Source organism: Hibiscus syriacus, unplaced genomic scaffold, assembly GCF_006381635.1.
Source record: "Hibiscus syriacus cultivar Baekdansim isolate YM2019G1 unplaced genomic scaffold, ASM638163v2 tig00111392_pilon, whole genome shotgun sequence".
Lineage (NCBI taxonomy): Eukaryota > Viridiplantae > Streptophyta > Magnoliopsida > Malvales > Malvaceae > Hibiscus > Hibiscus syriacus.
Genome location: NW_024063078.1, coordinates 442,157 through 466,478, shown reverse-complemented (window position 1 = coordinate 466,478; position 24,322 = coordinate 442,157). Strand labels below are relative to the sequence as shown.

The 24,322-nt window shown below is 35.7% G+C and overlaps 3 protein-coding genes and 1 pseudogene across 4 annotated transcripts; all 4 read right to left on the bottom strand.

Annotated features, from left to right (window-relative positions):
* Positions 1-1,512: 1,512 nt before the first annotated feature.
* LOC120160379 (protein TPX2-like) lies at positions 1,513-6,078 on the bottom strand. The gene is made up of 18 exons (XM_039170797.1): positions 5,746-6,078; positions 5,272-5,357; positions 5,055-5,173; positions 4,505-4,745; positions 4,302-4,406; positions 4,104-4,211; positions 3,828-3,977; positions 3,671-3,733; positions 3,502-3,582; positions 3,254-3,409; positions 3,028-3,159; positions 2,858-2,935; positions 2,640-2,759; positions 2,386-2,552; positions 2,180-2,288; positions 2,037-2,096; positions 1,838-1,932; positions 1,513-1,704 (listed from the first exon to the last, which is right to left on the bottom strand). The coding sequence occupies exons 1-18, from the start codon at positions 5,900-5,902 to the stop codon at positions 1,581-1,583; spliced, it is 2,151 nt and encodes a 716-aa protein (XP_039026728.1). The 5' UTR covers positions 5,903-6,078; the 3' UTR covers positions 1,513-1,580.
* A 614-nt stretch (positions 6,079-6,692) lies between these two features.
* Positions 6,693-11,244, bottom strand: LOC120160552 (annotated as a pseudogene).
* Positions 11,245-13,121: 1,877 nt separating this feature from the next.
* LOC120160450 (protein NUCLEAR FUSION DEFECTIVE 6, mitochondrial) lies at positions 13,122-15,386 on the bottom strand. Of its 2 annotated transcripts, none has more exons than XM_039170864.1 (3): positions 15,187-15,384; positions 14,965-15,086; positions 13,122-13,345 (listed from the first exon to the last, which is right to left on the bottom strand). In XM_039170864.1, the coding sequence occupies exons 1-3, from the start codon at positions 15,342-15,344 to the stop codon at positions 13,326-13,328; spliced, it is 300 nt and encodes a 99-aa protein (XP_039026795.1). In that variant the 5' UTR covers positions 15,345-15,384; the 3' UTR covers positions 13,122-13,325. The 2 variants fall into 2 exon arrangements, with proteins under 2 accessions (XP_039026795.1, XP_039026796.1); XM_039170865.1 differs by lacking the exon at positions 13,122-13,345 and adding an exon at positions 14,134-14,268 and having other exon boundaries at positions 15,187-15,386.
* Positions 15,387-16,960: 1,574 nt separating this feature from the next.
* On the bottom strand, positions 16,961-22,987 carry LOC120160710 (26S proteasome non-ATPase regulatory subunit 2 homolog A-like). Its single transcript, XM_039171063.1, has 24 exons — positions 22,845-22,987; positions 22,661-22,761; positions 22,412-22,532; positions 22,011-22,070; positions 21,812-21,879; positions 21,572-21,614; positions 21,421-21,486; positions 21,264-21,302; positions 21,089-21,171; positions 20,792-20,906; positions 20,579-20,653; positions 20,179-20,337; positions 19,732-19,944; positions 19,485-19,625; positions 19,295-19,399; positions 18,967-19,188; positions 18,701-18,814; positions 18,409-18,624; positions 18,066-18,125; positions 17,870-17,983; positions 17,697-17,782; positions 17,505-17,613; positions 17,240-17,418; positions 16,961-17,158 (listed from the first exon to the last, which is right to left on the bottom strand). Exons 1-24 carry the CDS (start codon positions 22,926-22,928, stop codon positions 17,083-17,085), a joined length of 2,649 nt encoding a protein of 882 aa, XP_039026994.1. The 5' UTR covers positions 22,929-22,987; the 3' UTR covers positions 16,961-17,082.
* Positions 22,988-24,322: the final 1,335 nt, after the last annotated feature.

Sequence of the window (24,322 nt, the reverse complement as noted above, 5' to 3'; positions counted from 1 at the left end):
TCATTTTGGCTCATAAACTTTCATTCTTTTTCAAAACTTAAGTATGGTTTAGGTACTAAACATGTTTTGGTACCTAAACTTTTTCTTTTTATCAACACTTAAGTTTTGGTACTAAAAATAAATAAAAAACTGAACTTTAGGAATGATTTTGAAAAACTAAAAGTTTAAGTGTTAAAACGGATCAAAAGTGATAGTTTAAGTACTGAATGCGTAGTTTACCCAAAAAAATTAACATTAATTTTTAAAAAACATTTAAAACAAATTTGAAGTTATATCATATTAATATTAAAAAAAAATGAAACAAGAGGCAAAGTTGAATTCAACTAACGATTTTCTCTAGAAGGATTTAAATTTGATTTTTTTTAAAAAATAAAAATTATAACAATAATTAAGGTGTAGTGTAATGGGTACGAAATTCTAGAAGGCGGAAAATAACGAAGAGCTCCACCCAAGCGTCTGACGGCCTAAACGCATCAAACGGTGCGTTGCCACTTGGCGTTTAATAATCTTAAATTCTAGAACCTTCATCAAACAAATTTGGGATTACTACTCTGCCGTTCGTCTTCTACTTGCGTTTCTGTACTTGTGTTGGATCGCTATTTTAGAATCTCTCTTTTTATAATATTATCTCTACTAATTTAAAAGTGTGTTACAAATTTGGTGATTGAATTTTATTTTTTATTTTATTTATGTATTTATTTTTTTAATATTTTTAATAAACTTAATACATTAGGTTTTTTTGGGTCACTCAATCGTTTTCTCATTACAGCATTATAAATAGGCTATTATTTAGATGCAAAACAACATCGTTTTGGTGAAAACTTTATTTTCTAAAAATGGTGTCGCTTTAACGTCTTTAACTATTTAACGGTCAAGTGACCAAAAAAACCTATTATATTAAGTTCAGTGAAAAAAATTGAAGATTTTTAAAGTTCGATGAGCAATACAGGAGAAAGAGTAAAATTCAGTGATAAATTTTGTAATTTATCCAATTTAAAAAGATTGTTGGAATAATATCAAGAGTTAATCAAATATTTAAATTTAATTAAAAATTAATTTAAATATAATTTCTATAAATAATATTTAATAGTATTAAAAAACTGTTTTCTCATCTTTTCATTTTTCTTATTTTTTAAATAAGACAATTAAAAATCATTATTTAAAATTTAAAAATATATATAAATCTTTTACCACTCACATTTATATTTCATTTATTGAATAAATTTTAATAAATATATTATTTTATATAAAGTGTTTAACCTTCAATTTTCACTTTTGATTAAATTAATTTTTTAAATAAAAATATTAATTGAATAATAATTGAATAACCTTCAATTATTATTTTATAATAATAATTTTTATATATAAAGGTTACTAATGTGATTTGATTCTACATCAATTGCATTGAATAATAATTGACGGGTCGAATATATACAAATATCTAATCCAATTACTATTTGCAAATACATTGTCCACAGTACGAGTTCAAAAATTGTACATAGTGGTAGCACAAGGGGTTCAAAAGTTCTTGAACAACCACTTCGGGTGGCGGCCCGGGATGGTATTTCCAGAAACCGAAATCACCTCATAAGAGTGGCCAGACTGGAAGTCGGAGCGGTGAGTGAACCGATCGTTTTCTTCCGTTCGATTCTTTGGAGAACTCGTAGGCGTGGTGATTTCGGTTTTGTTGTCACCTTGGAAGACCTGACCAAATCCATACACCATCAGGACATGAACACAAACGCAGTTTATACAAACATCCCAAAGCCATACACCATCAGGACATGAACACAAACGCAGTTTATACAAACATCCCAAAGCATTTTTTTTCTCTTACTTTTGAGGGCAGAAAGGATGATCGAACTTGGGAAGAGGCCTAGCATGGGGAACCATTGTCCTTCTCAGTTGCTTCAATGCCTTCTCTTCCCTAATCTGGAAATGGAGTTTTATAACATTATGTTTTAATTCTCAACAACATGCAAACCGAGAACTCGAATCCACAACGCAAGTTTAGGACAAAGACTAGATGTGCATACCATTATAGCAGCCTCACTCTCCTCTCTGTATCTCTTGTAAATCATTTCCTTCTCTTTAATCTATTAGAACAAAAAACAAAATCATTTATTGAATGGAAATATAAATATACTTCAAATAGAGAGAAAGAAGGACTAGAATGTACTTTTTGATCGAATTCTGCTCTCTCCACCGCTCTATGATTGACATGGAGGTCGAATTGTTGCACTTGTGTTAGAGGCTTGCGAGATTTTTCAAGAACAGGAATTGGATCCCTGCATAAGATTGCAAGAAAAGAGAGGATTGTTAGAGCGTCGTGCTGACAACAACGAGAAGGTATAAATGATGCTTGCACTTGTGGAGGAGTATTACTCTTTTAGAACCGGCTGAGCCTTGAAGACCCTCATCTGAGCTTCTTCTTTCTCCTTTCTCTTTCTTTCTTCCATCTCTCTTTTCATCTCCTCCTCGTGCCTCACCAGGCTCTCCAATTGGAAGGGTTCTGGTTTTGTACACTGCTTCGGTTCGGGTTTCTGAGGAATCTGCATCAGAAAAAACACACATTTAAAAACCCTCAGTAACTCATGATTGACTATAAACATTAAAATGAAAGCATTAAATTAACATACCTCAGGGTAGTCAGTGGTGTATGGATATGGGTTAGCCTTGGGGACCCTGACTCTTTCCTCTTCAAAGTGCTTCTCTATAACTTCCATCACAAACTTCTTTTCTTTTTCATCACCTCTTTCCTGAAGTCAGAACATTTGGGACTTGATAAAATACTGAACTCTACGTATCTTTTTCTGGTTTTATACCATTCATGAATAACATAAGAAAATAAATATACCTCTGTGTGGAGATGGAATGGATTGAGAAAGGTTTTTCTTGGAATTGGATCATGGCTAGATACTGAATTCAGAGAAAGCTGTAAAAGGAACAAACGTGTTCTCTCAAAATTCATATACTCAAGAATCAGTTGGGTAATATAACTAGTTGGTGGTCCATTTGTATAAGTACCTTGTCAAATAAATCAAAAACTGATGCTCGTGGTGGTACCCTCTCATGTGTTGCAAAATGGAACTCTTGAGGTATAGTCACCTGTTTTTTTGCATTAAAGAAGATTCCCAATTCTCCTTTGCTCTCAAATATCTACACAAGGCAGCAACTAGAGTTACTTTCACCAGTATACATTGATGGTTATTGTGTATTATGTAATGCAGACATGAAATGATGGAGAAGGTACCTTTTTGTTCAATGGCCTTGCTTTAAATTTAGGTGCTTTTTCAAGTTCCTCTTGCTCGATTTCAATAGAACTTTTGACCTTTGTAGGCCTTGCCCTCAGAGATGTTTGAAGCACAGGGGCTTTAGGTTCCATGAGATGAGGTTTCCATTGATCATTCTGTTACATGGAAGAAGATAGAGAAGGTAAGGTAACTATTCAGGGTTCCAAATGAAAAGTGAATCAAATATATGGGTGATAGTTCCCCAAACCTGACGAGTCACTTCTGTTGAAGCGACCGAAGAGGTCTCCGCATTCTTACTTGCTCTAGCCATTGTCTCCAAATGAAATTCCTGAATCAGGACAAAATTTTTAGTCTGATGCCAAGAACTGTCTTCGTTTCTATCTTATACCACCACTAATATACTTGGTCTAGTTTACCTGAAATTCCGGAGGCTTTGGAGTACTTTTTGGTATTGAAGGTAGTGGTGGAGCTTCAAAAATCTGCACCGGAGAGAAAAATAGACTTGGTCAAGTTTGATAAACCAAAGAGGGATCAGTTTGATAAACATAAATCAAATGGTATAATAAGCAATACCTTCTTGTTCAATGGTCTTGCTTTGAACTTCGGAATTTTAGCCATCATTTCTTCCTCAAGCTCTGCGGTGCTCTTCACTCTAACTGGGCGCATTCTCTGTGCTGTTTCGAATTCAGGCTCTTTAGGTCTTGTCAATTTGAGCGGTGGCATCTGGATAGTAGCAGCATTATTATCCTGATTAGTTAGAAGGAATGTAGTGAAAGAATAAAGCAAACAAGGACACGCTAGGAACCGAATCCTTGTTGGAGCAAAAATGATGCGATTCTGTTTATTTACATTTAATGAGGAACTGTGAGGGAGTGACAAATCTCTGGTAGATGATTGGAACTTTTTCATCATTTCTGCCATTGAAACAAATGGTGCTGCTTTTTCTCGAACATAAACCTTCAAGGAAAGCACAAACCAAATTTCAATATTGATTTACAATTGTTAGTGAAAATATGCAAAGGCGGAACTTATCACAGAGGAACAAACCTTTCTATCTACAGTTTTAGCAGTAGAAGAGCTCAAGTTGGAACTGCTACTGGTAAGACCAAGTTTCGACTTGTGAAGCAAGTTATGGGGTTTCACGTTTAGTATCTGAGGTACAGGGGGAAGCAACAAAGAGACAACCTTCAGAGAAAAAGTTACAAATAACAGTAGATAAAACATGCAAAGAGGAAGAAGCGTATAAGCACCTGTCTAGATCTTCCTCCATCCAGTTTCTGACGTTTGATGGCTTGGTTTTCTAGAGCCAGATTAGGAGTTCCAGCTTTGCTGGTTTTCGGCTTCGACACTGACGGGTTCCGTATCATACTAGCTATCTTTTTAGCTGTCTGATGCTTCTTATAGCTCACCAGTTTTTTCTGAGAAACCATCAATGGTTTAGGAGTGCAAGCTTCAGTTTCTACTTGCTCAGCGGATTTGCTTTTCTCTTCATCACAGGGAACATTTAAATGTGTTTTTTCACTCAGGACACTGAAAATCCAAATAGAAAGGAACCAAAGACATGATAATGAGAACCAAAGTATTCGTTAACTCAATTAATGTTGGAAACAAAGTTCAAACCCTTAAGAACAAACCTTCCATTTTCTTTAGCACATACAGTCCCTTCGTTTTCCTTGTCTTTATTATCATCATTAATAATCTGCAAAGCATTTAAAACATGAGAACACATGAAATCTAATCAATAACCAAAATGGATGAAAAACAAAAATTCCACTAATTACCTCAGTGACAATTTGATTGGTTTCAACCATTGCCTCAATGGGTTTAACTTCTTCCTTTACTTTATCAGACACGAGCTCGTCTTGAGTCTTATCTTCTAAGTTACTGTTAGGAGCTGTTGCATCCGATGATTCTGATGCCTGCAACAATAATGTATATTCTTCATGATTGAAATGAAAGAAATTGCTGCACGAGATGATGAAATTTGGTAAGGGTATATATATATAATAATTCGAACCTTATGCATTTGATCTTCTTCACTAAAATTGCATAGACTCTCCACATGAACGGATCTACTACCAGCCTTGATTCTAGCCATAAAAGCTGCATCATGATTAAAAAAAGAAGGAAATGAAAATCTCCAGCCTTTTCCTTATTAATAATGCAACAGTTTTACTCGATTAGAATTACTTTCAATATCCTTGAAAACTAGCCTAATTCATTTAACATTTAGGTTATTCTTAAATTGCACCACATTTCCTCTTCTTTCCCTATCCTATCAGATCTAAGCAAGTAACTCGAGCCCTAGAATTCTCGAAATATAATTCAGTAACAAAGAGTTAAAGATCAATCAAGTTAAAATCAAAAGTCACCAATTATTAAATCAAAACTCTGAAAATTCCAAGAAAAATCAAGAACCACTGTTCAAAACGATACCGTCACAGAGAAAAAGAAAAATTCAAAAGAAAGAAATACGGTGGAAAGAGCATACGAGAAGGAGCGTAGGTCAAGGCGGTTTCAAACCAGAGCTCGGCAGTGCGCGCTTCATCTTCAGACTCTTCTTTGATGAAATCGAAGAAACACGGCGCCGAGAACTCGTATAGCGCGTCGATCACAGTCGCAGCAGTGGTAATGCTTGATCCGTTCATCAGATTCCTTTTTAGGTGAATTTTTTCTCACTGTTCTACTTGGAGAAGGAGGGGGGTTGAAATTCGGTTTGGAGGGGGGGGGGTAAAGGGATTTTCTTCAGTGTCCGATTATGGAATTCTTGGGAATCTGTTATGGTAGTACTAAAATTAAAGACGGGAGAGCGAGCAACGGTCGGATTTTTTCTTTTTGAATTTTGAGGAAGTTGTTCTAACGGTCGGGTTTTGTGACCAATTTGGTTACTTGTAATGAGGTTTGTTTCTAACGGCTACTTTCGCACGCTCTCTTGCCCTCCAAAGGCTGTTGTTTCATTTCCTTTTTATAATATTCTTTATTTGCATACACCGTGGAAATCACCCAACTTTAAGTTAATTCAGATTTAAATTCTTTTAAATTAATTTTAAGATTATTTTTTTAAACAAGTTCAATTTTCATTTTGAATTGTTTTATATTTAAATTTGAGAAACTAAGACAAGAAGTTATCCTTTAAGAATTTAATGAAGAAATTAAAACATGTAATATAAGGTGCGAGACGAGAAATAAATCTGACAATTTTTGTATCCATGTTAAAATAGCCAAATGCATATATTTTCATTCCGAGTAGAAGAACTTCATACATTTTTTGTAACAAAGAATGATTTGGTGTCTTTTGCTTTTTAACAAGAATTGTACATACATGGTTACGGTTAATGGTGGCTGGTCTCGAGTTGTTTCACAAGGGGTTCAAAAGTTCTTGAACAACCCCCTCAATGATGACGGCGCCTGCCTGATTTTGTTTTCCTGAAACCGGAATCATCTCATAAGAGTGGCCGGACTGGAAGCTGTTGTGTCTAGCGACCTGATTGTTTTCTTCCTTTCTATTCTTTAGAGAACTCGTAGATGTGTGGCAATTTTGGTTTTGTTGTTTCCTTGGAAGACCTGGCCAGATCATGCACCATCAACACACGGACAAAACACGAATGTACAAACGTCTCCGAGCGAAACATTAACGTCTCAACTCGAACAAACTTGTAATACGATAAAATACACTAATTGCCAAGTAATTTTCTTACTTTTGAGGGCAGAAAGGATGATCAAACGTCGGAAGAGGCCTAGCATGGGGAACCATTGTCCTTCTTAGTTGCTTCAATGCTTTCTCTTCCTCAATCTGGCAATAGAATTTTAAAACATTATGTTTTAATTCACACAACAGGAATTTAAGACAAAAAATAAATGTGCATACCATTCGAGCAACCTCGGCATCCTCTCTGCATCTCTTGTAAATCATTTCTTTCTCTTTAATCTGTAAAATGAGATTCATTATAAGAATGCTCATTGAATGGAAATATAATCTTCCATGAGCAAGAAACTAAAATTTACTTTTTGATCGAATTCGGCTCTAGCAACTGCTGTATGATTGACATGGAGGTCGAATTCTCGCACTCGTGTTAGAGGCTTGCGAACTTTTTCAGGAACAGGAATTGGATCCCTGCATATAAGAAAGGGATTTAACATCTTTTTTTGTAAATAGAAACTATGATTGCATCGTACTGAATACGGGAATGTATTGTCCTCTTTCAGTGTCGTTACAGAAACCAAGATAAAATTTGGATGAATCTTACTCTTTTAGAACAGGCTGAGCCTTGAAGACCCTCATCTGAGCTTCTTCTTTCTGCTTTTTCTCTCTTTCTTCCATCTCTCTTCTCATCTCCTCCTCGTGCCTCGCCAGACTCTCCAATTGGAAGGGCTCTGGTTTCGTACACTGCTTTGGTTCGGGTTTCGGAGGGATCTGCGTAAGAAAAACATACTTTACCCTCTGTAACTGATGACTAACTCATTAAAATGAAAGCACAAAGAATTTAACATACCACAGGATAGTGAGTGGTGAATGGATATGGGTTAGCCTTGGGGACCCTGGATCTCTCCTCTTCTAACTGCTTCTCTATACTCTCCATCATGAACTGTTCTTTTTTACCTCCTCTTTCCTGAAGATCATTTGAGACTCGATGAAATACTGAACTCTGTGTATCTTTTTAGGTATTATGCCATTAAAAAAAGAAGTGTACCTCTGTGTGGAGATGGAATGGATTTGGAACGGTGTTTCAGGGAACGAAATCATGGCTATATTTTGAATTCAGAGACAGCTGTGAACGGAACAAACATGTAAAGAGTGTTTCTCCCAGAATTCACATGCTCAAATCAGTAGTATAATGACTAGTTGGTGCATTTGTATAATTACCTTACCAAATAAATCAAAAACTGCTACTGGTGGTGGTATCCTTTCATGTGTGGCAAAATGGAATTCTTGAGGTATAGTCACCTGTTTCTTTGCATTACAGTTGATTCCTAGTTCTCCTTTGCTCTCAAATATCTACGCAATGAAACAACTAGAGTTACTTTCTCAAGTAAACAGGGTGGTTATTGGTTGCTGTATTATACAATGGAGAATAGAAATGCTGGAGAAAGTACCTTTTTATTCAATGGCCTTGCTTTAAATTTAGGTGCTTTTTCAAGTTCCTCCTGCTCAAGTTCAATAGAACTTTTGACCTTTGGAGGTTTTGCCCTCAAAGATGTTTGAAGCACAGGGGATTTAGGTTCTGTGAGACGAGGTTCCCACTGATTATTCTGTTACAGGGAAAAAGAGAGAAAGGTAAGAGAGCTGTTCCTAGTGAAAATGAATCAAATATATGGGATATAGTTCTCCGAACCTGACGAAACACTTCTGTTGAAGTTACTGAAGACATCTCCACTTTCTTACTTGCTCTAGAAATGAAATTCCTGAAACAGGACAATTGTTTTACTCTGATACCAAGCAGTCTTCATTTTCATCTCATACCACCACTTATATACTTGGCCTAGTTTACCTGAAATTCTGGAGGCTTTGGATTACTTCTAGGTAATGAAGTTAGAGGTGAAGCTTCAAAAATCTGTACCAGGGAAGAATATGAAAAACAAGTTAAAGAAAGCTTACTAGAGAAAAATATTAAGCAGTAAAGAACAGAGAAATATCAATTTGATACACATAAACCAGATGATATAAGCATTAGACCTTCTTGTTCAATGGTCTCGCTTTGAACTTTGGAATTTTAGCCGTCATTTCTTCCTCAAGCTCTGCAGTGCTCTTCACTCTAACTGGGCGCATTCTCTGTGCCGTTTCGTATTCAGGTTCTTTAGGCCTTGTCAATTTGAGCGTTGGCAACTGGACAATAGTAGCATTATACCGATTAGTTAGAAGGAATTTGGTGAAAGAAGAAAGGAAACAAGGACATGTTGGAGCCAAAATGATGTGATTCTGTTTATTTACATTTGACAAAGAACTGTGAGGAAGTGACAAATCTCTGGTATAGGATTGGAATTTGTTCATCATTTCTGCCATTGAAACGAATGGTGCTGCTTGTTCTTGAACATAAACCTTCAAGGAAAACACAAACCAAACTTCAATACTAGTTCACAATTGTTTGTGAAAATATGGAATGGTTGAACTTATCACATTGAAAAAAACCTTTCTTTCCGATTTGTTAAAAGTTTTAGCATCAGAGAAGCTCAAGTTGGAACTCCCACTTGTAAGACCAAGTTTTGACTTGTGGGGCTTCACATTGAGAATCTGATATACAGAGAGGGAAGAAACAAAAATACAAAACTTAAGATTAAAGTTACAGAAAGACAGAAGTAAAAACATGCAAAGGGGAAGATCATATAAGCACCTGTCTAGATCTTCCACCATCTAGTTTCTGACGTTTAATGGCTTGGTTTTCTAGAGCCAAATTAGAAGCTCCAGCACAGCCGATCTTTGGTTTCAACACTGACAGGTTCCGTATATTACTGACTATCTTTTTAGCTGCCTGATGCTTCTTGTCGCTCACCAGTTTCTTCAGAGAATTCATCAATGGTTTAGGGGTGCAAGCTTCAGTTTGTACTTGCCCAGTAGACTTGCATTTCTCTTCATCACCGGGAACATTTAAATTTGATGCACTGAAAATTCAACAGCAAGGAACCAAAAACACAATAACGAGAATCAAAGTATTCATACAGAACTCAGTTAGTGTTGATTTGTTTTCTTCAAAAAGCCTAAGAACTAACCTTCCATTTTCTTGACAACGTACAGTCCCTATGTTCTCCTTATTTTTATCATCATTAGCAATCTGCATGATGATACACGAAAACTAATCAATAACCAAAATGGATGAAAAACAAAAAGTCCACTAATAACCTCAGTGACAATCTGATTTTATTTCAACCTTTGCCTCAGAGGGTTTAACTTCTTCCTTTACTTTATCAGGCACAAACATGGCTTGAGGCTTATCTTCTGAATTACTGCTAGAAGTTGTTGCACCCGACGATTCAGATGCCTGCAACAGTAATATATATATATACCATCGTGATTGAAATGAGACAAAGTTGCTTTCTAAGATATTGAAATTCAGTAAGGGCATGGGCATATATAAAAATAAAATCATCGCAAGTCATTTGACCTTGCACCAGTTGCTTAGTTGACTAGTAAAAGTATACAAGGTAATTCTTACCTTCTGCATTCGATCTTCTTCACTAAAAATGCAGAGACCCTCCACATGAAAGGATCTACTAGCAGCCTTGATTCTATCCATAAAAGCTGCATTATGATAAAAAAAAACCAGAAGGAAATTAAAAATTCCCAGTTTTCTCCTCGATAAGAATGCAACAATTTTAGTTGACGATTAAATTTACACTTCACATCCTTGAAATCTCCAGTTTCCTCGTGCGAAAATGCAGCAGTTTTAGTAGGTGACAAAAATTACACTTCATACCGTCAAAAACTAACCTAATTTAGGTCATGCTTAATTCATTTGAAGTGAATATTTTGGGAAGAACAAAAATAAGTAGGTTATTCTTAATTACATCACTATTTCTTTTTCTTCCTCCATCAGATCTAAGCAATCAAACAATTAAAATCATATCTAAGCAACAAAGAGGACCACGAATCCTAGAATTTCGGGATATAAATTTCAGTAATGGACACTTAAAATAAAAAAAGTTCAAATCGGAAGTCATTACTTATTAAATCACATAAAAAATTCCAAGAAAATTCAAGAATCTCCGATCGAAAAGATACCGTTACAGAGAAAAGATTTATTCAAAGAGTGAAGGATGATTTGATTCTGTTGATTTAACGGTTAATACAAATAAAGAAATAGTAAAGACTAATGAGAGAGAAAGAACATACTAGAAGGGGCGTAGCTTAATGCGGTTTCGAACCAGAGCTCGGCATTACGCCTTTTTTCTTCCGATTCTCCTTTCATGAAATCGAAAAAACACGGTGCCGAGAACTCGTATAACTCATGGATTGCGGCCGTTGCCGTTGGTTCATCCATCGGATTCCGAGACGGAAATATTTCTCACTGTCCTTGTTCAGTTGTTTACCGGAAAGTTGTTACCGGAGGGATTGAAATTTGGAGAAAGTTCAGTGTCCGAATTTTGAATTTTTTAAAAATCTGTTACGCTAGTAGTAAATCAAAGAAAGAAACGGACGGGCGGAACGCAACGGTCGAATATCTTTCTTTTTTGAATTTTGGGGAAGCAGGTCTTTCGGACTCTCTATACACTGGTCTATGGGCCGGGTGGCCCAATGATTCGGCTAATATTTAAATAAGATAATAAATATTCATAATTTTTTTTAATTATTCCAAGATCTCAAAAAAGAATAATTTTTTTGTCCTCCTGATTCCAAAGGTTTACCTTGACTGTTCCAAGTCGACTCGCGTCGTACATCTGATTTTGATGAGTGAGTATCTCAGGGATTTTTTGCATATATAACTCAAACTCGAAACATTGCTTAAACGATATCAAGTTGCTTATCACTTGAACCATCCCTGTTAGTAGAATAACACTATGTTTAATCACTAAATTTCTCAATTAGTATATTTTTTATTCATTGCAATAGAATTTTTTTTATGAATAGGTTTATATAAATTGCCTTACATGTGACAAAGCCATTAGAAATATAAAAGATAAATTACACGTTTAACTTTTATTTTATTTTTATTTTGATCATTTAATTTTCTTACCCTATTATCAATTATTTAATACCAGTATCAAAACACTACGTTTCATATTGTTTTTATTTATAAAATTAACTTAATATTTTATCCTTTTTAATATGGTCGACATTCTTCACCGTCATTTAATAGTCAGTCATTCACGATTACTTGCGAAGTATTCGGTACTAAAATGTTATCTATTCTCCGCTCTTTCTTTTTCTTAATTTGATTTTCCTTCAAATTACCTAAAATTCAACAAAATTCTAATTAAAGCTTCATCTGCAATCTCCGACATATAAAGCTTCATCTTTATCTTGATCTGCGATCTTCGACATCTAATTATCGTAGAATCAAGATATATTATTTTTCTCATTCTCCGTCTTTCGACTGTTCAAATTTAAATAATAAAATATTTCAACGCTATGAATAGATAGAAAGGATTTAAAACTTTTGGGGAAAGGAAAATTTTATAGGCTTTTTGCATAAATTTACCAATAAAATGTAAGCAGAGTTAGACACATAAACAAGGCTAAACACGAAAAATTTAATTTAAAATCAGGGTTGAAAAAGTGATTTTCAACCCAACAGCAAAAGCTAAAATTTTTAGCTTGGACAATACTTTTGGAGTGAAATTATATTTTATTCTTAATTATTTAATTTTAATTAATTTTAAGATTAATACACATACATGTATACTTATTTTTTATTTTTTATTAATGTTCAAATTATTTAATTTTAATTATTTTCATTGAATACAAAATACTATATATTTCATATAATATTATGTTGAGTATACAATCATTTTATTTTAAGTTTATTTCAAATTTATTATGAATAAGTGTAAATATAACTCAAATACTATATTTTCAATTTACAACATAGTGTCCAAAATAGATATTTTATCTTTTCAATTCATTTTTTAACAGCTATATCAAATGATCAACTTTTAAATTTCACTTTTCAATAACACTTTTAAAAGTACTTTTTTACAACACCTTTCATGTCATTTTTCAAAAGTAATACCAAACTGGCCCTTAACAGGCGAGTATGAATTTCAAAAGTTAAGTGATGAAAACAAAAACAAAAATGCTGAGTGACTAAATACATAATTTGCCAAAGGTAAAAGATAAAGATAATATACTTCTTTTAAATTTATATATCTTTTTGGTTTCCTTCTTTACATAAATCTTGGGCATTAAAAGATCAAGCAATGTATATTGAGGTCATATTGGGATGACATTTCATTTATATTGATTTGAATTAATTGCATACACGTCCTCTAACCATGACCCAAATTCTAAATTAGTTCACAAACTTCAAAACAATTTAACTGAGTCCATCAGCTCACCGTAATTTTCTATAGCACCGGCAGACATCCCTTAGAACGGTGAATCGTGTGCAGTACGTGCTCCGATCCTCTCAACAAGATTGATCACACATCATCATTGCAAGCTGATTGAATAAAAATAATTGGTAAGGTCCTTATTGAATGCATTTGAACATTTAGATGAAAACAGAGCAACAAGGTTCTTGAAACGACAGATCCGAAACTTTGCAATGCAAAAGATGCAATCTTGATATGCATGAGTTTACAAATCATTTGGTTTACAGAATGAAAGCATACCAGAGGTCATCATTTATATAACCTCTCTCAAGTTAGTTGCTCGGTTGAAGCAACTTCCTAGGCGATTTTTAACTATAGAACTAAATAGAAACCGTATCAAGGCAATTTAGATAAAGGATAAGTGTTGTTCTAGCCTATAGGTACATGACTAAGTTTTTCAATATATTTGGAGGATCATACTCGTATATAACTGTGTTTGAATACAAGTTTGGCACTTCAAGGAAAATGAAGAGTTGAAGTAACATAGGTTTTAGCTATTTGACCAAGATATACTAGGGCAAAGGAAGTTTTGCTAAGATGGTATGTAGTAAGCATATGAAGAACTCCAAGAATAGTATTCACGAATACGTAGTGTTGCACATAACACAAATATACGAAGAATAGTAAACATGTGAAGACATCCACGAATAGCATTCATTTACATGTAGGGTCACACATAACATGACACAAAATTACGAAGATGCAAACGGTTATATCATTCTTATCTCTCATAACAAAAATAAGGCCAACAAGGTAAAGAACTGATAAGCTTCTTACATAAATTTGACAAAGCAGGTAAAATAAAATATATGTAATTTGTTATCAACTTTATAAGGAAGCATTCAATTGAATGCCTTAAAACACTTGAAATAATAAGCTTAATATATCTATTGAAAAGATAATGCAAGCCCTAGGTCAGAAGCTTAAATATGTAAACAAGTCCGAGTTATTCCAACCTCGCTTCTTGATCTTCATCTAGTATTGTCTTGGCCTATACGACAGCATAAGAATGGGCCCTATTTTTTTTTCAAAATACTGAGACCGGTAGAGAAGTTAATAAAATGTTGTCTCAATCTTTGATGAGATCAAACGCATGACTCAATCACATTAAAACAAAGGCTAAGGTCTATATAACTCGAACTCTTCATTTTTTTGAAACTACTCGCATCCGACAAATATAAAGACACAAATATGAAAGTATGATCCCACCTTTAAAAGTTTAAGCATAATCGTGTCGGACAAATACTCGCACTCACTTTCGTATCCGGTACATCGGCTAACAACTCAAAATCAAGTTCTTTTTGCTTTTCTAGGAAAAATCTAAGAAAATACCCTGAGATGCTAATTTACCAGAAATCAAAACCGACAAGACTGACAAAAAGAAACTTCTTTAGGGAAAACAACAAAGCAAAGGAGAACTTATGTTTTAATACCAAGTTTTCATACCAATCCTTCCAATTATTTGTTTCAACCCTCAAATTATACCCAAATTCTACAAAATGGTTTCTTAAAACTACAGATTATGAGGCCATAATGTGTCAAAATCAAAATGAATCCTCCGAAAACAAGGCCAAAGAAGCAAACAATGAGCTCAAAATGAAGAGCAAAATCGTTCGTGGAAGCTCAAATAATAGTCAACCCAGAAAGCAAACAATCTAATAAGATTGAACTTCAAAGTAATTAATACCTTCTGGGAGCCAAACATAGCTGCTGCGAGAAATGGAGAGCATCGATGTCATCAAAGCTGAAGCAGTCGCTGAGTGATAGGGTAGCATCGATTCCACGCAGAAACTCGCCTCAACTGGACACCTTAAACAACAACAAAAAAAAAAACTTTCTATGAACAATATTTTACTATTTAAAATGGAAAATGTTATGATGATTTAGCAGATGAAGATGAATGAGAGACCTGAAAATGCGGTTCGAGAGAGGGGTCCTGGACGAGAGACCAAGGGGAGCAGGAGCGGCTTTGGCTTTAGCTTGGGGAGCGAGCCGAGCCGCAGCTTTGCGAACGGAGCTTGATCGGAAAACCGATCTGCCGGCTACTGTGGCGGCAAATGATGCCATTGGAATATCAGAAAGAAGAGATTGTATTTGAATTACCAAAAATCAGACATTCCACCTTTCCCTTTTCCTTCTAAAACCCTTTTTCGGATTGAATCGAATAAGCGGGAAATGGGGTGAATAAAAGAGGGCCCAAGGCCCAAAAGTAAATTATATCTTTGACCTTATCAATGTCTTTCGTCATAAACATCGAATCTAGGGATGACAAACCAGCGGGATGGGTGCATATCTCTTTTTTTATCTTTATATTCATCTAATATTTATGTATCTATCACTTATTCATTATTTACGACGGATAAAAATTTTAAATCCACATCCTCCTACGTGAGTACATTATCAAATACACCCTATATCTATTACCTAATTAGATACTCACCGTCCATTCCATATATGCATGTACCCGCTCATACCCGTCTGTAACCGCTTATACCCTTCTGACAACAACCTCACATATTACATAAACAACAAAACACAAAACAAACACGTCCATCATAATAAAATGTTTATACCCTAATATATGATTAAATTGCAAGTAATGTCCTACAAAATTTTAAAATTTACATGATAGTCTATAAAATTATACCTAAAATTCATAATGATCCAAAATTTATATGGTGGGTAGTTAATGGACAGGCGGATGCGGGGCAGGTAAGATCTCAAACCCATCACCTAACCACTACCCACTACCCACAACGGGTATGACTTTTTACATCCACACCCGCTCACTAACCACTAAAATTGTACACATCTCTACCCCAATTGGAGCGAACGCGGTATGAAATCCATAGAATTGTACCCATCTACTATCCATTCGAATCCAACAAAATTGAATAATTAAAATTTTATATTAAGCCATAAATAAAAAAATTATGATTCATTTTTAATTAATCTAAATCATATTATTATAGGGATTAGTTATAAGAAATAACAAAATTAAACTTTTGATTTTATTTAAAAAAATACAATTCATCTCAATTTTACTTAAATAACATACAATTCATTATCAACCAATAAAAAATTATTCACTTTACTTTATTACCTATAAAAATCTCTCTTATTACGAGGTTAATCCATTCGCTTTAATTTATCAATCATCAAATATTATAAATTTATTTCATTGCTTATAAATGCACAAACTTCAATCGTTGAATTTTCTTAATTTATCATTTATAATTTATTTAACAGCTGATTTACACTGTTGAACCGTTTCTCAGGTCATTTCTTTTACAAATATGTGGATAAAATACACCAAAATCATTAAACTATGATCTATTTATCATTTTAATCACTAAACTTTCAAATTTTAAAAGATAATCATTAAACTTTTTGTATGGACCGAAGGTGATATATGTCAGTATCAACATCCAGAGTTCGCATACTGATTAGTCCATCTATTAAATTTATTTTAATTTAATTAAATTATGATAAATTGAATGCATAAATATCAAAGACTAAATGTAAAATTATATCAATTCTTTTAACTATCTTGTCACCTCTTCCGTCAAAAGTTAACAACTACTTGATTGAATCATTTTAATAGTTGGATAGTCTGATTGATCAAATTGAAACATCGATAGTCAAAATAAAAAAAAGATAATAATTAAGTGATCACCGTATAGTTTACCCAATAAAAAAGTTCTCGCCGAAAGTTGTAATTAATTAAAAGATTTTGAAGTACATGCTACTTTCGAGTTACATTACAAACAAAAACCATGGAAGCAGCAACCAAATTCTAGCTTTTTTAACTATCCTCCCTATACTCGGGATTCTCTTTCAAAATAACGTGACCCTCCAGAATGGGTGAGAGGGGGATATACCTGCAAAAAGAAGGGAGATCCTTAGCCAAATTCGAGTCGATTAAATCCTGCAACATCCGTACGACTAAAGGGGTAACTTACTTCTCGGTAGCCAGTTCTGCTCTATCACCGGCGGCAAGAAGAACCGGAGTGGAATGGGTTTGGAATCCGGTGATAGTCTTGGGTCGACCAGCTTGCCCAACAACATCGACAGCTTGACCCACCCGGACGGGGACCGACAGAGGTTTGAGGTTTTCATCGACAGTCATCAACATCCTTGGCTGTAAAATATAGGAAACATTATTCGAAAATGACAAATACATATACGGCCGGAAAGTAAGTAGCACGACCAAAACCGACTACGGACCTGCATTGCCAAAACAATGAAGTAGAGAACGTAATGGTATTTCCCCAGTACCATAGCTTTCATATCGAGACATGCATGCAGCATTGTAACCAAACCAGCAAGTGCAGTCCTGAAGTGGTCAAAAGAAAGAAATTTTTGTAAGGTGAACCAAGATGGATAATCAAGTACATGATTTTGTGAAGCTCCACTTACGGTGAGAGCAAAAAGCGGTCAGAATGATACGGATTAAGAGTCAATAGACCCTTCCCCAAATGTACTAAACCTTGAGCAATCCGCACCTGGACAAGCAACCGAACCTTAGTTGTTGAACAGAACAAATGGCATCATGAAAGAAACCATGAAGACGAGTACAAAGAAAAACATACACAGAATAGAAGGCTGGCATCTTTGTAGTAATAACTGGAAAGATTGCGAAGCATGCCAGCTATGCGAGCATTATTGGTTCCAGCACCTATTAAACCCAAGGAGATAACTGCAGACTATAGCATCCATACAAACATTTGAGTCAAGCTGATGGTAAAAACGACATCCAAGAAACACCTTTCAATCAAATCATCTTACCATAGCAACTTCTGAATCTGAATCATGACTCAGCCTGCTTAAAGTGTCCATCACATTAACCTGGATAATATGTATGTGCAACCAATGAGATAACAAGAGAGCTAAAAATTATAGCAAGCCTAACTCTGCAGCTTCCTTAACTAATATTTCTTGATCTTAAGAAACTTTGGTTCAAGAACAGGGTCATTAATCATAGTCGGCTCCTCAGTTTTAGTTCAATATGCCATATGAATCAATTAAATACCATATAGCTCATTTGCTATAATGAAGAAAAAAAGGTCTTTAAATCCCTTGAAAATGACCAAACTATGTTGTTCAGCACTATTCTATTAGAATAATTTACCTTTGGGTTTGATATACAAAGAAGACCAAGAGCCAATGGAACCGCCCGTCGAATATTCTGCTCACCATACTGCAAAAGATGCTCTAGTGAACGAACTGACATCTCAAGACCCAATTCTTCAGCCATTGCTACCATGGCGATTCCAAGCACAGCTGGACCCTGGTGAGTTTCACCCTTTTCAAGATGCTGAGCACAATGACCTAGAAGGTTTTGGACCTGCATATCAAAAAGTTCAGTTAATATTCATGCCAATTCGAATTTGCACAAGAATATTTATGAATCAAGAGCTTACCTTTAGAACATTCCCAGTTCCAGCATAAGCACAAGAAAGTAATGTCATGTCACAATACTTTCTTATTTTTTCATTAAACGTTTTTGAGACCTCTGCAGTGGCTTCCACATTTTCCTGTTAAAATGTTTGCAAAACAAGTCGGGATGAAGCATTGCAAAATTGCATATATCAGACTACTCTTTCTCATATTGAATTAAAAGATACACAATCTAGGACCAAAAGAATATGTAATTAACCATATGCTAAAAGACCAAAAAGTTATTTACCTGCTTACCCAGGTATAGAAGACCAAGAGCAAGAGGCAAAAGCCGAGTGAGAGGCTCGCCCAATTCTGACTCACTTCGGTCCATCAAAGCAAATATAATAGCCTGTGCAACCTCCTCATTGCAGGACCCCACATATATCAAACCCAATGAAATAGCAGTAAATGCTATCACATCAAGGGGAGCTTTTGCATCATTAAGTATGGGAGTCAAGCTGCTACGGATCTGTCAATTAACATTGGTAAACACCATAATTGCATCATCACATAGAATATAATTGCAAATACCATGAACTACAAGGTTCATTGACAGGACAAAAAGAGATGTACACCTGCTCGTTTTGAGCACCAGCATATGCAATTCCCAAACCAATAATTGCACCAATTCGAACTGAAGAATCTTCTTTACTTATGTATTCACTCAATAGAGCCAGTGCCTGATAAAAGAAAATAAGACAAACATAAGGCAAATATTATACACCGTGCATGAACTAAGAGATGCAGAGGAGAAAAGAAGCTCACAGGATCGCAATCATTCTTAACACCACAGTTGACAATCCCAACTCCTAATAATGCTCCAGCAATCACATGGTTATCATTGCTATGGAAATATTTGTCAATCTGAGCAAGCCCAGAGTCGACATCCCACAACAGAATCATGCCCTGTTATGTGGGAAGGTGAATATATATTTAAAATAGATTCCAAATAGAAACTGAATACAAACTTATGCATACAAACATTGGAGCAAAATTTAATAGGTAAACTTACCAGACTTGCTGCAGCACTGGTCTTCCCATGTTCTTTGTTTTTGAAAAGCCAATTTCCAGTCGAACCACCAATTGAAGAGTCTGCTGGTGCCGTCATTAGCTTATCCTGGCCAAAACCTGCATTTACAAATGCATTGACGAATGTCGCAGCCAAGTTCTGTCTAGCTGAATCAACGCTTGCACCAGCACTGGCACGGCCATCAAGCAAGTGAGCCTGGCAAAACCCAAGCATGGATGATGGAAGTCATCAATTTCATGAAGAAAATTATCCAACATAGGCAATATCAAAAAGAATCTCACTATAAAAGCTGAGATGAATTCAAGCACTACACATCCAGTTAGGAAAAAACAGAAGTAAAATAGGAAGGGGGTCCCACCCAGCCATTACATACAGCACCAGGTCGTAACTACTACATCAAAAATGTTTAGCAAGTTTTGAAGTCCAAACCTTATAGATATCTTCTGGAGATTTAGGCTCCATAACCTCAATATCACGAGCAAGGGTGAGATAACTTTCACTTAATTTAGTATTGTTGATGATATCTTGTAAAGCCTCTCTGTCATCATCATCTGCAACCATCTCATCATCAAGCTCAAAAGTGATTCCCTGCAAAGAATAAATAAATAAGTAAAGCATAAGATGTCCTATGTATCAAACACATGCACATTCACTCCCATGCATACATGATACGCAAACTAACAAGCCTAGAGAAACTTAAGGCCGTCAATACCCAATTTTGACCATGAGAAATCAAATGTACAGAATAAGAAGAAAATATAAACCAAATAACATACTTGGTAACAAATAGTTACAGAAGCAATATAGCAAAGCAAGCCTCTGTACTTACATGTCGAGCAAGAATATAGCAAAATTGCATCTTCTTTAGCTGATTATCACAAGATGTAAACACCTGTCTCACATGCTGCAAAGCACACAATAAATTATTAGGTACAATAAAATACGGAAATCAATTTTCATACCAACATCCCAAGAGACCAAGACCGAGTGTCTCGACAATGTCACATGGCATGAAAGGAGAGAAACATAATATAAAACAAACCTGCATGTTGTCAAGGGACAGCGCAATTTGAAGTGCACTAGCAAATTCCTCAAATTTCAGATATATCGTGTATGCAATATCCAAAACTAACATGTCATCTGGTCCAGGAAGGTATCTGCAAAAATATTGCAGCTTAGAATGTCATCACAAGGAGAGCAAGAGAGCTCAAAGTCCTTTGTCATGGGAACAGTCATCAAACATTTTGTTGCAAATTTTAGTTCAGCGATTTTATACAATAAATTTTACCACATTATTGTTTGTGATAAACAAGTAGTTCAAAGCTTTTAAAATCCATACCTAGCAGCACTGGTGAGGTATAGACAAGTTCTCTTGAAATTTGTTTTATCAACATGCTCAACTAAAAGATCAAGATCCTCAACCTGCAGTTAGGCATAAGACACATGTATCATGCTCGATATCAAGAGAAGGGAATTCAAAAAAACAAACAATGAGAGAAAATGTTGTGTGGTACCTCCATCAAGAGATCAACAGCTTCAGGTTCAGCATTGTGCTGCATCAAAAGTATAGAAGTATTAGAAACAGAAAGCAACGTAATTTTTTAAAAGAAATTTTTTTCTGCAAAAAACCAATTGTGTTATGTTACATATGAAAAGGAGAGAGAGCTAAACCTTCATGTGAAAAGAAACAATTTGTTGCACAAGTTCCATTAGATCTTCAATTGGAGCCTCTTCACTCTATGCAGCAAAAGAAATACGATTCAAAACCTGATTGAACTCATAGAAACTATTATATGTCTAAAGATTCCTAAAGTCTTCTAACCTGCCGCTTGATGTACTCTTGTGAAATTTCCCCAGCCAAGTTCCTGACAAAAAATGATAAAATGAGCGCCAACCCCATAGTGCATCATGAAACTAACATACCAACTGATAAAATTAAAGCATGACCTTAATCTAAAATTGTTCACAATTTTTACTAGATATAGCTAACGAAGAACTGATAATACAAAATTTCCAGGGAAAATGTGTAAATCGGTATGTTATCAAGCTGGACAACACTCACCTCACATATTCATGACCCCATGAACCAATGTCACCTTCTGAACCCAACAATCGATACTTCAAACTCTCCTGTAGGATTGTCAAATAAAAACTAGAGCTCAAACCAAGCGGGGAATAAAGAAAAAAGAACAGATAAAAGATACATAATTCCACATTTAACAGTGTTCCAAAAAATTTATAAAAAAAAACTTGATAGCTACCCGCTCGCCCTCTGCAGACATTGTCAGCGCCAACACAGATAGGATATCAGACAGGTATTTCTGCGAACAAGTTAAAATAATTTAGTGATGCAGAACATATGGAGAAAAAGGAAATATCCAGGAAAGAAAAGACTTCCAAGTAAACTGAAATTCCTATTTTTGAAAGTACGGCTGTTTGTAATCTGAAGGAATATAAGCATCTATAGGCTTCTTCCTAAACCTAATTAATAAGCAATAACCAAAACAACCCAAAATATTATATGGATTCCTATTTATAAAAAAAAAATCACAGCACCCCTATAGAAAGTAATGCCTCCATCTAGATCATCCTTTCCAACACTGCTTGGCCCAAATAGATTACATTCATAAAATACGTAATGGAAAATAAAAACAACAAATACCTTCAAATCGGAATCCGGCATTGTCTGATAAAATGCCTTTAGGGTTCCATAATGAGGACGGAGAAACTTCAATGGCTTCGGAACAGAAGTCATTGAGCTCGTTGAGGTGCGGATTTCATGTCTGCAAATGATATCAAATCAAACCATAAAAAAGTAAGCTTCATTCAGTCATTCCAACTTAACCCATCAACTGATACTCCCACTAACTGTAAAACCAAGCGAAAAAAAAATCTAATCTGATTCAGTCACCTCATGCTCTCAAGAGCCACTTTCTGTAGTCCGGGATCAGAATCTTGAACTCTCTTGACATATAACTCCAACTGTTGTTTCAAAGCCAAATCCTCCTCCGACTGCGTATTCCAATAAATAAATAACTAACTTAGAAAGAAAACGAAACTTTAAATAATAACTCAAATCCAGAACGGCGACTCACCAGATCCTCCTCCTCTTTCTTCTTGGGATCCTTGGCCGGAGCCTTCGGCTGGGCGGTTCCGGTGTCGTTTTTCGGATCCGACATCGTAATTAGGGTTGCTTTTCGGGTTGTCGGGGAGAGGGATTTGGAGAAATGAACAGCAAATAATACGGGAGATATGTTACTATCATATACCGGCTAAACTCACGATATAATGCACTCAAAATAAATAATTCACGAAATAACGTTATCCCAACATTATTTGCTGAAATAGGACGAAATCAACAGTGTGGCCGTAGGTCGCCATGCCTTCCGGGCGACCTACGACGTGGCTTGCCATGCACAACCCAACCATAGGTCGCCATGCACTCCCAGCGACCTCCTAGGTCGCCATGCACCCGGCGACCAAGGAGGTCGCATGCACTCGGGGCGACCAAGGATTCATGCATGGGGAGATCGTGCCATGCACTCGGGGCTCGGTTCATGCATGGGGCACTCGAGGCGACCAAGGATGACCAAGGAACGATTCATGCATGGGACACTCGGGGCGACCAAGGATCGGTTCATGCATGGGAAGAATGGGGAGATCGTGCATGTGTAGGTCGCCATGGAGTCCCGGCAAGGTCGCGAGCAGGCGAGCATGCAGCAGGGCATGGATGGGCGTGCATGGGCGTGCTCCTTTGGCGAGATGGGCGTGCATGGGCATGGAGGTCGTTGGCTGGTAGGTCGCAGGGCATGCATGGCGACCTACCAGGTCGCTGGGCGTGCATGGCGACCTGGTAGGTCGCCGGGCGTGCATGGCGACCTACCCCCGGTACTGTAGAGGACACCACTTGAGCAATTAATCTGGCGATCCCACTATTTCGTGAAAAAAAAAAATCAACGCACTATCAACGAGATTTTGCCATCATATACCTTTTAAATTTAAAGGATAAAGTACAAAAATGACCCTTTGACTATAGGATACTACTTTGTTGACTCCATTAGTTATTATAAATTACAAAATAGTCCTCTAACTATATGGAATTGCTTTGTTGAGACTATCGATTATTAAAAGTTATAAAATTTTCAAACGACTATTCATTATGTTTCAAATTAGTCCTTTTAGTTAAAAAATTAACGACAGCCTGAGTTGGACGTTAACATGCTGGCTGAGATGTGATAAAATTTGATCTCATGATCTCTAACTATTATCCTATCTCAGTCCGCATGTTAACGTCCAGTTCAGACGACTATTAATTTTTTAACGGAAAAAGATGAGTTTGGAACATAATGAATAGTCGTCCGACTATTTTGTAACTTTTAATAGTCGAGGGGCTCAACAAAGAACTCCTTATAATCAGAGAATCATTTTATAACTTTTAATAATTATTAGACTCAATAAAATAACATCCTATAATCGGTGAATCATTTGTGTACTTTACCCCAATTTAAATTAATTTCTCCCCAAGCAATCCAAGCTCTGTTTTTTAAACCGGACCTTGCTCTTTACAGAAAGA

Bases quoted from the DNA above. Each gene is read 5' to 3' on its own strand.
- LOC120160710 (XM_039171063.1), bottom strand. From the start codon at position 22,928: ATGTCGGATCCGAAAAACGACACCGGAACCGCCCAGCCGAAGGCTCCG. The intron at 19,945-20,178 runs GTTTGGACTTCA...GGGTTTTGCCAG, and splicing joins CTCCAGAAGATATCTATAAG to GCTCACTTGCTTGATGGCCG. The intron at 18,815-18,966 runs GTAAATAACTTT...ACATTTTAACAG, and splicing joins TTCTATACCTGGGTAAGCAG to GAAAATGTGGAAGCCACTGC.
- LOC120160379 (XM_039170797.1), bottom strand. From the start codon at position 5,902: ATGAACGGATCAAGCATTACCACTGCTGCGACTGTGATCGACGCGCTA. The intron at 5,358-5,745 runs GTATGCTCTTTC...ATCATGATGCAG, and splicing joins CTTGACCTACGCTCCTTCTC to CTTTTATGGCTAGAATCAAG. The intron at 2,289-2,385 runs GTAATACTCCTC...AATCTTATGCAG, and splicing joins GCTCAGCCGGTTCTAAAAGA to GGATCCAATTCCTGTTCTTG.
- LOC120160450 (XM_039170865.1), bottom strand. From the start codon at position 15,344: ATGGCATCATTTGCCGCCACAGTAGCCGGCAGATCGGTTTTCCGATCA. The intron at 15,087-15,186 runs GTCTCTCATTCA...TTGTTGTTTAAG, and splicing joins CTCTCGAACCGCATTTTCAG to GTGTCCAGTTGAGGCGAGTT. The intron at 14,269-14,964 runs GTATTAATTACT...GCTGTCGTATAG, and splicing joins CTATGTTTGGCTCCCAGAAG to GCCAAGACAATACTAGATGA.